Source organism: Balaenoptera physalus, assembly GCF_965194825.1.
Source record: "Balaenoptera physalus genome assembly, chromosome: 6".
NCBI lineage: Eukaryota > Metazoa > Chordata > Mammalia > Artiodactyla > Balaenopteridae > Balaenoptera > Balaenoptera physalus.
This window is the reverse complement of record NC_138885.1, coordinates 70,615,601-70,626,182: the sequence shown is the minus strand read 5'-3', so window position 1 is coordinate 70,626,182 and position 10,582 is coordinate 70,615,601. Positions and strand designations below refer to the sequence as shown.

Sequence of the window (10,582 nt, the reverse complement as noted above, 5' to 3'; positions counted from 1 at the left end):
GAGCAGGTGCCCATGGGGAAGAAGGAAGATTCTATATGGACCGAAATAGAGTAAAAGAAAATTATAAACCAGGCAAATGGGGGGAAGAGGAGGAGGAGGAAGAAGAGGAGGGGGAGGGGAAGCAAAAGAAAACAACTAACAAGGAAGAGATAGGGACCGAGGCAGGTGGTAAGAGAACTGATAAAGGGAAGGTGAACATCAATCCAAACCAAGAAAAATGGCATGTCTTACCAAACAAATGAGGGTACAGAATCCTATCATCAATTGCCTAGAAAAGAGAGATACTTGAGCAGGGAGGGGGTTGACAAAAGAGAGAAGGAAGGAGTAGGAACCCTAAAAAATAACGTTCCCAGCTACCTTTTACAGCTGTCTCTGCGGGGAAGACTGGAGAAACTAGAGGAGAAAACGAGTGCAGGAAAAATTGCCTCCACAGAGCAGGTAAGCGGAGGTTGTTCAGATTTATGGATGTTATTAAGCCAGTTTTCTGAATCACTCTGCTATAAAGGAAAACAGCTTCTGCCGGGCTGTCTCCCTCCTTCAGGTGAGGAACAAAGCGGGGGTGAAGGTAGGGACAGACCCTGGTCGTGTGTCTGCAGCTCAGAAGCACTGCAGGTGTTTCTAGCTATTGTGTCACATCATGTTTATATCACAGGTGGGAATTGAAAATCAGTCCATGTGAGGCAGAGATGAACCCACATCTGTCATCCTCCCCAACGATAAATAAATAAATAGCCCAGACAGGCGGATGCCAGTGTATCTAGAGCAAAATTCGAAAGCATGTGCTTTATGATAAAACTAGACCCAGGGTCCAATGGAGACTGCAGGTAGCTACACGCACTGTGGCTACCCTGAGCGTTGATGCTGCATATTGCTAAGGGGAATGTAATTTATAGCACAAACCCTACGGCTTCCACTAAGGTTGAGTTTTCCTCTCATTTTCTTGCCTTTTTATTGGCTTCACTGCATGGTTGCCAATAGCAACACCCACTGGTAGCAAGAGGAGTTCAACACCATTGCAATCTGCCATACAGTGGAGCCCTGACAATGTCAACCATCAATCAAGCAGCTGTTTGTAATTGCCTCCATCTATTTCTCCTGTCTCGAGGTATCTTTCCTATTGGGGGTCAAAATTCAGAAACTGCTGACTAATGCCCCGGTCTGTTCCTCCACAACCATCAAACAGTAGAAAAGAGGGTAGCAGCCTCCCTGGTGCCAACAACCCAGAGGGGTTAGAGGTTGAACTCTTGGGCATTTGAGGTATTTTTAATCCTTTTCTAATGTATAACTTTCCACGAATTTGGGGTATGTGTGGTTACCCATATAATCTGCTTTTCCAAAATAGAGAAATTTTCCCAATCCTTATTATTGTTTACTTCCTATTGGAGGAAGGCATTTGAAATGTGAGCCTTCTTATAAAACCTACAACTGACCAGATTATGTGCGCTTCCTCAGGTCTCTTGGCATTAATGGTTGAAATGACTTCATCCTACTTTCTCCACGAAGTGTATTTTTTTCAGGCAGGCTATTTATAATTTTATTAGTCAGTGTGTGGAAAATACATGCACAACCTACAATGTAGCTGGCAATCCCAGCCAGGAGGGATGGCTTGGCAAACTGTAAAGGGCACTACCCCAGTGCACAGTGGATGGGGCTCCCCCAAGCCTGGCCATCGGCCAGACCTGTTACCTTGGGACTCTCAGGTCTCGGGTTTTCCACTTATAAAATAAAAGCACTGACTTTTATTCAGTTCATTTCTGCACCAAAGGACCAAGCTGTATTTAACTTTAAAAAATTGTGCCACATAACTGTCTTATTCACTCTTCTCAAAAAAGATAGGAGCAAAGAGGTCATCTCCTCACTAAAGACAAAATAAAAAGTTACATATATGGAGTAGATATAAAAACAACCTTATCACAGATGTGTCTGAGCCTGCCTCTAGTGATCACAAAAGACATGGTCATCAGTACATGGTTATCGGTACAAAAATATACCCTTTTATTTCATAAAGGACAACTTTAGATTATCTCATATCATAGATATCCCGTAAATGGTAGTCAGTTTAATTTACAATTTATAAAGTGAGTCAAAAGAAGTTAAAAATTGCATGTGTGCTTTCTGTTTCTAAAATCTAAGCTGTCTACCCATTTCCAGGTATTTTATATTTGCATACACATTGGGTTGGGGTGGAAATAATCTTTAAAAGTTTGTTAGTGAAATAACATTATCTAATATTAATGCTACAAGAATTCAGTTGCTTTTTTCATGTATCAAAATTTATCGTATTTGATCCACCTACCTGAAGTCATTAAACAGAGTCTGCTCAATTTACTTTATGGTAGAATTATTTTAAAATCCATTTCTCCTGCTGACTCTTAATGAATTGCACAAAGATAAAATACAGTTTCATCCCCATTAATAGTGTGAAAAACTCCTCTCAAGCAGGACAGAAATCTAAACATATTAAGGGAAGATTTACATCTAAAGAAAAATGTTTTGGCTGGAAAAAAATAAACACTCAAAAAGGATTCATTAAAACAAAAGAGCAAAACCTAATTTGGTACCCTAAAAACTCTGGCAATGCCAGTGAAGTTTCCTTGTCTGCTTCAGAATAACAGTCTCTGAAACTGTTGTTCTGCCGCATGCTGTAAAGAACTCCCAAAACTCAAATGTCACAGGAAATTAAAGGTTGAGTCTGATGACAAGAGGCCAAAATTTCATAAGTTTCGTAGGTGAGCAATAATAGAATAAAACACATAGATGGCAGAAATAAAGTGGTGTGTCTGGGGAATTTCATGTTGAGTACTTGGATTTAACAATGCCTGAGGTCCTGCCTACGTCGCTTGTGTACCTTTTCCTCAGCTGGTAATTTGGTGGTGTACATCTTTTCTAATTTAATTTTGAATGTGCTTGCATATTTAGTCCATCTCTCAACAGTGCTAAAGATAAGTTATTTATCTGTGTAGCATATCTCTACCAATGTCATTGAATGTATACACTGGCACAGAAATATGTTTGTTTTATTAAGTAAATGAAGTATTTGCTATAAAAAAAATGTTTTTTCAGGCCACCATTTACCTTTGTGTTCATTTGCTGTGTGTGTATGTCTGTGTATTAGAATCTCGATTATTTTTTTCTTTAGATTTAGATTAAATCATATTTAGATGAATTTTAAAAAACACAAACAGCATTGTATGGAAACAGGAGTTTAGGCTTTGGCTAATCTCATTCCGTTGGTGAAAAATGCTTTTGCCATTTTGATGTACAATCATCTAAAAAGGATCCCCTACTGATTTGCTTCCTATTATTGTTTTACACAAAAGAAGGGAAATATGTCTTCAACTGAGTTGTCTGCCGTCACTCCATTTGTGTAGATTTCCCAAGCTGAGGTGTCATTATAAGAATACTACCTTATACACTGTTTGCCCATTTCACAAGCATCTAATCCATGATTTTGAAACTGCTTTAAGAGACCTAAATATCTTTGTTTTTAATAAAATGCTTAAAGTTTAACTAAAGCTCTGGAATAATCTTTATTTCTCTTAAGAAGGACGATTTAAGGACTGAACGAGGCAAGCATGCATCCGAATACCTACGATTTAAATTTTGACTGTCAATTTAGCCCATTAACCTTGTCCTGATCTGTGATGTTTGCCTGTGTGAGAGGGATAGTGGGACAGCCCTGTCCACGGAGCATTTTAAAGATGACAAAAGGTTCTTTGAATTAGTGAGGATTTTCTGGAGGGATGAGAGTCTGCAGCCCAATGCAGACGGGTTCCTATGTCTGTTACAGATTGCTCAAATTTGCGTGGGCAGTTACACAGGGGGATCGCATCCATGCAGGGCCTCCAGCCACTGACGCCATACAATTACACAACGGCTTCGGTACTTAAACTTTAAAATTCTTAACACCATTGTGCCTGTTCTATTAGAACTGCAGCAAATGATCCAAAGCCAATTCAAATGACTGGAGAGGAGGTGCTCAGGGGGAGAGGGAAGAGGTGCAGTGTGGCCCCTACTGGCCAGCTTAAGCAATCACCAATCCCCCGGTGCTGAGGCGGCCACAGGCTTCTTTGTGCTTTGCAGTCCATGCTTTTCAAGTGAGGCCAACAGTTAAAATTACCTAATTCACAGAAGGGCTGTGAGGATTAATGAGGGAAGTTAGGCAAAGCAGGACCTGGTCCTGGTACAGAAAGTCCTGCGTAAACACAGGGGCTTAGAGTAGCTCTTTGTTTGGATGGTTGATTGATTTCTTTAAATGTCAGTATCCACAGTTGTGCCTTCTCTGGTAATTCCATTTATAGACCATGTTATTGTGCTCTTCCTAACAAGTTAATTTAGGTAATAGCACCACAAGCCCCCAAATATAAGCTACTTGATTTTTTTGTTTTTAAAAAAAGGTATATCCAAGAAGGAAATCTAATTAAAATATTAATAAAGCTGGAACTGCCAGTGAAAGGAGAATTCATAATGAGGTTAAATGTCTTACCATCTGAGCATAAATGTTCCCAAATGTTGATTTGGTATAGAATTTTTCCAGAACTCTTAAAAGATTAAACAGATGCTCCTAAAAGTCAATCAGTTATATTACCAATTTGACACTAATTTATTCTTTCTGCCTTCTTTATGGTGGAAGATTGGGGGGTGGGAAGGAAGAAGCAAGGGGACTGAACCACCAAACTGGCCATCCTGAAGAAAATGGCCTGGAATGAAAGGGAAGAGAAATAACAACTGGAAAATGGTTTTGCAGAAGGTCTTTATCAAGGAAATTGTCTGACCACAGCTGTGGTTGTTGAGATGTTCATAAATTACCAATGTTTACCAACAGGAAGTGATTACATTTAGAGGATAGATAAGAAAACATAACTTCCAACTAGTTTTAAAAGAGAATGTCAAAAAGATTATACATACAAATAGAATACGGAATTTGGTCATCTCACATTTTGACAGGCAGAAACATAAGCATGTTAAGAACTTTTAGCTCCTACACATTTTGCCCGAATGGAATTATTCTACATGGTAAACATGCCTCCCTTTATACAGCAAAGTCCACCCTGAGTCCAACACTGCTTTCCTAAAGTCTAATTCCTTTCAATAAGGCACTAAATCTTTTTATTGCAACCACAAAATTCTTTCTTATTGCTAGAAATGGTACAATACACTAACTTTTTTGATACATGCTCCAGCTTTCCAAGATTCTGTTGGAAACAAAATGATCCTTTATGACATTTTATAATATTCCACCCCATATACTGCTTTCCAGGATTCCTATCATTAATTAAAGGGCCTTCTTTCACCATCCCCCTCCCCAAAAACCCCTAATCTATTCCCCAACTGCCTGTCATAGACTAAATAAAAGTCAGTCTATCACAGCAGCAGGGATGGTCATGCCAATTTCACAGCATGATTTGTGCACTCATTTCATTTTGCAAATGACCCTGCCCTCCATCTGTCTAAGCCTAATGTCCTGCTTTTTCCAAGCCAGGCCTCAGGAGCAGCAGCACATGAAATAAAGAGGAAGGTACAGAACGTCTCCCTCCTGCCCGCTTCAGCAGCCACACTCACAGACAGGTACCAGCACAAAGAGGGGAACCTCAACTGATGCCTGTAGGGATTGGAGAAATCTGGGGGAGAGCAGAGATTCCTTCTATTTTGCTTACATTCCCAAGAAGCCATTTGAAGGTGAATGCTTTCATGGTGCGAATACAACTCTGAAAATCAGACTGATAGACTAAAGATGTAAAAGGCAATTTCCCATTTCCATGTTCTGTCATGTTACCTTGATTTACAATAGCACCTCATCCAAAGTATCAGGTCATACATAAGGATTTTAAAATACTGAGCCTGAGTTTCCAAGAGACAAGTGTAGTCAGGCAGCCATAAAGGTGAAGATCCTCCCCCAGCCACCTACCCACTCCCCAATTACTGAGCAGCGCTAGCAAGCATCCCTCAACCCACATACCTCCCTGAGTTGAAGGCCCTAAAAGAGTGCACCCAGACATCAGGTTGAAAGAAGCCTCGGAATAGAGTTATGGTGGACCCCATCAGCTGCTTTCTCTGGGGCTCTTAGGTGGGCCAGAATGCCACTCAACCCGTCTGAAATGGGTACAGTTTGTCCCTTTCTCAGTATTCATGAAGTGGAAGGTTCCTTGTCTGGTCCCACCCAGAAGGACAGACCTCTGTCAGTTTCTCAGCAGGGAAGACTGAATGAGTATATAAAGTCAGTTGCTTTACGATACAAGCAATCATATGCCTGCAGAAGTCTCCTGCCAGCTATACTGGGTGACTAGGAACTATACCACCCAAACTAGTTATTTCCTAACACCTGCTTACAGCTGCAAATCAGATCTGGAAGTTCAAATTTCTACTGCGCACACCAAGTTGGTTCGTTGTTTTAATGGAGGAAAAAAAGACACTAATGTTCCAGCATACAATGTGGCAGCAAACACTGGGCCTTTACAAACTCATCTATAGGAAATAAATGGAATAGGTTACAAGCAGTCACTGTTTCCTACTGAAACTAGCTGCTGGATATCATGGCACTGCTGCTAACTACCTAGCTGTGTGGTCTTGAGCAAATTATTGAAAACTTTCTAGTGCACAGATTCCATACGTGTAATATACAGATCACACGGTGGTCATTAAGATTAGAAATAATATGTGTAAATTGTCTGAGGGCCATACTATATGGTTGGTGTTGGCTCTGGAATTTATACATAGAAAAGATGTTATGGGCAGCAAAAGGACTTGCATTGAAGCCTTTAAGTATATAGCAAAGACATGATTTTATTCATACGCCGTTTATCTTAGATACTAGACAGTCCAATGCAGATCATGGACGACCAATGGAGATGCAGGGAGATCAAGGACGACTGGTTTCTTATTTGTAGTGAAAGTTGGAGGGCCAGGCCAATAGATATGGCCAAGATTAAACGCCAACATCTGTTCAGTAATAACTGGGTGAGGGGGGAACACCTGGATCTAAAATTAAACGTCTCCCAATACCAGATAATATTCACAAACCATTTCCCATCATTAATTTGTGGAAACGACAAAAATAAGAACTATTATTACCCTCTGCATTTATGTCTTAGAAAGTGTGCCCTCAAGGCAGCTTAAAAAGAGAAGCTACTCTTAATTCCAGGAGAATGCCAAAGAAAACATTCCACCTTTTCCTTCCCATTAAAATACAAAAACAAACCGCGAAACGACGCCATTGGTATGTATTACAAAGTGTATAAGGCTAAAAACGCAAGGGATTTCAGACCGCCAATATTTTTTCCCCGCGCCAGAGACAGGTGACACAGCAGGCAGCCAGCAACTCTCAATCAACCTCAACACTAAAGAAAAGCGAGTGAAACCTCATCTCCCCGCAACCGAGGGTCCGTCCCGCAGAGACTACGCCTCCCAGCATGCAGCGCGGCCACGTCCCGACGACGGCGCCATCGGACCGGTGCATGCCGGGAAGTAGAGTTTCCGTTTCTGAAATGCCACGAGGCCTTTCATCTCTCTTCATGAACTCACGACCTTCGCAACCCAGAGCCTTCGAGAGCCAATACAGTAGTTTAATTATTCACCTCAGTGATTCCTTTATATTCCTTACGGAGTTTTTCCGTTGCAAAGCAATATCCGGACAAGCAGCCTTCCGTTTCCGGTTGGCATGTTGCCGTGGTAACTGGGATGCACAGCCGCGGAGGTTATGGCGGGGCTGAGCAGTGCGCCCATCCCCGACGGGGAGTTCACCGCGGTCGTGTACCGGCTCATCCGGGATGCCCGCTACGCCGAGGCCGTGCAGCTGCTGGGCGGAGAGCTCCAGCGGAGCCCGAGGAGCCGCGCCGGCCTGTCGCTGCTGGGCTACTGCTACTACCGCCTGCAGGAGTTCGCGCTGGCCGCCGAGTGCTATGAGCAGCTGGGCCAGCTGCACCCGGAGCTGGAGCAGTACCGCCTGTACCAGGCCCAGGCCCTGTACAAGGCCTGCCTTTACCCAGAGGCCACCCGCGTCGCCTTCCTCCTCCTGGACAACCCCGCCTACCACAACCGGGTCCTCCGTCTCCAAGCCGCGATCAAGTACAGCGAGGGCGATCTGCCTGGGGCCAGGAGCCTGGTGGAGCAGCTACTGAGTGGGGAAGGAGGAGAAGACAGCGGGGGCGAGAACGAGCTCGATGGCCAGGTCAACCTGGGCTGTTTGCTCTACAAGGAGGGACATTATGAAGCCGCATGTTCCAAGTTCTCTGCTGCCTTGCAGGCTTCGGGCTACCGGCCTGACCTTTCCTACAACCTGGCTTTGGCCTATTACAGCAGCCGGCAGTATGCATCCGCGCTGAAGCATATCGCTGACATTATTGAGCACGGCATCCGCCAGCACCCAGAGCTGGGTGTGGGCATGACCACTGAGGGCATTGATGTTCGAAGTGTTGGTAACACGTTAGTCCTTCACCAGACTGCTCTGGTGGAAGCCTTCAACCTCAAGGCCGCCATAGAATACCAACTGAGAAACTATGAGGTGGCCCAGGAAACCCTCACAGATATGCCTCCGAGGGCAGAGGAAGAGTTAGACCCTGTGACCCTGCACAACCAGGCGCTAATGAACATGGATGCCAGGCCTACAGAAGGGTTTGAGAAGCTACAGTTTTTGCTCCAACAGAATCCCTTTCCTCCAGAGACCTTTGGCAACCTGTTGCTGCTCTACTGTAAATATGAGTATTTTGACCTGGCAGCAGATGTCCTGGCAGAGAATGCCCATTTGACTTACAAGTTCCTCACACCCTATCTCTATGACTTCTTGGATGCCATGATCACTTGCCAGACAGCTCCTGAAGAGGCTTTCATTAAGCTTGATGGGCTAGCAGGGATGCTGACTGAACAGCTCCGGAAACTCACCAAACAAGTGCAGGAAGCAAGACACAACAGAGACGATGAAGCTGTCAAAAAGGCAGTGAATGAATATGATGACACCCTTGAGAAGTATATTCCCGTGCTGATGGCCCAGGCCAAAATCTACTGGAACCTTGACAATTATCCAATGGTGGAAAAGATCTTCCGCCAATCTGTGGAATTCTGTAATGACCATGATGTGTGGAAGCTGAATGTGGCTCATGTTCTGTTCATGCAGGAAAACAAATACACAGAAGCCATAGGTTTTTATGAGCCCATAGTCAAGAAGCATTATGACAACATCCTGAATGTCAGTGCTATTGTGCTGGCTAACCTGTGTGTTTCATATATTATGACAAGTCAAAATGAAGAAGCCGAGGAGTTGATGAGGAAGATTGAAAAGGAGGAAGAGCAGCTCTCCTATGAGGACCCAGAGAAGAAAATCTACCATCTCTGCATTGTGAATTTGGTGATAGGGACGCTTTATTGTGCCAAAGGTAATTATGACTTTGGTATTTCTCGGGTTATCAAAAGCTTGGAACCTTATAATAAAAAACTGGGAACTGATACCTGGTATTATGCCAAAAGATGCTTCCTGTCATTATTAGAAAACATGTCAAAACACATGATTGTGCTTCGTGACAGTGTTATTCAAGAATGTGTCCAGTTTCTAGAACACTGTGAACTTTATGGCAGGAACATACCTGCTGTTATTGAACAACCCCTGGAAGAAGAAAGAATGCATATTGGAAAGAATACAGTCACTTATGAATCCAGACAATTAAAAGCTTTGATTTATGAGATTATAGGTTGGAATATGTAGTAATGTCTAATAATGGCTTTTATCAAAATGGCTCTGTTAACTATACATATTTGCAACTCTTTTATCTGTTTGTCCTTTGGCATCTTCACATTTGTTATACGTTGAAATTTGTACACTTTGAAATTATAATTAAAATAATTTAGATATATCTTTTGAGAAACCTCACAAAAGAATTATAATAAAAAGAACTTGAACCCTAGAAGGATTTATGAAAAATTCAAAAATGAATGGGGAAGTGTGTCTAATAGTATTTGTAATGCCTATGTTCTCTCTCCTTCGTATCTTTTGTGTTTTGCTATATCCTGAAAAAATTCTGCATGAGAAGATTATATCATCCAGGGACCAGGCACTATCAAGTCCAGAACTCAGTTAATGTATAGAACATCTGGACATTAATAATAAGGTTTCACATTATACTTCAACAGTTTACCCTTCAGTAACACTAATTGGTAATGCATATATTTTGCATAGATTTTAGTATGTCTTGGCAGAATTTTCCAACACAATTGTAATGCTTTATCTAACAAAAATTCCTTATGTTCTAAATTTTTTTTTTAATCTGTAAGATTCAGTAGGAAATATTGTGCCATGGTAAAACTATGGTGCTATGGTGTGGAGACAATAAACAATTGACAAATTTCCATGGTTTTCTTTTGTCCATTTGTTAATAATTTGAATATATGATCTTACTCTTTTCATAATTGATCTTTAACAGTGATTAATAACAAGTACCCTTAAGACTCGGTTCTTAATTCTTGTTTCTATTTAAGACACATTAATACTGGACTTTGTTTTTATGTTGTAGCCTTTTGGAAAAGGAAAAATATTCTACGCTATTCCAATGACCCTATCAAACTCTCCTACTCATACCATAGAATGGTATCAATG

The 10,582-nt window shown here is 41.9% G+C and overlaps 1 protein-coding gene across 1 annotated transcript; it reads left to right on the top strand.

The window, feature by feature from the left end:
• The first annotated feature begins 7,516 nt into the window (after positions 1–7,516).
• LOC309663175 (intraflagellar transport protein 70A) lies at positions 7,517–10,335 on the top strand. The gene has a single exon (XM_082466715.1). The coding sequence runs from the start codon at positions 7,697–7,699 to the stop codon at positions 9,692–9,694; it is 1,998 nt and encodes a 665-aa protein (XP_082322841.1). The 5' UTR covers positions 7,517–7,696; the 3' UTR covers positions 9,695–10,335.
• Positions 10,336–10,582: the final 247 nt, after the last annotated feature.

What these genes read in the sequence shown, in the direction of transcription:
- LOC309663175 (XM_082466715.1), top strand. Translation starts at nt 7,697, where the DNA reads ATGGCGGGGCTGAGCAGTGCGCCCATCCCCGACGGGGAGTTCACCGCG.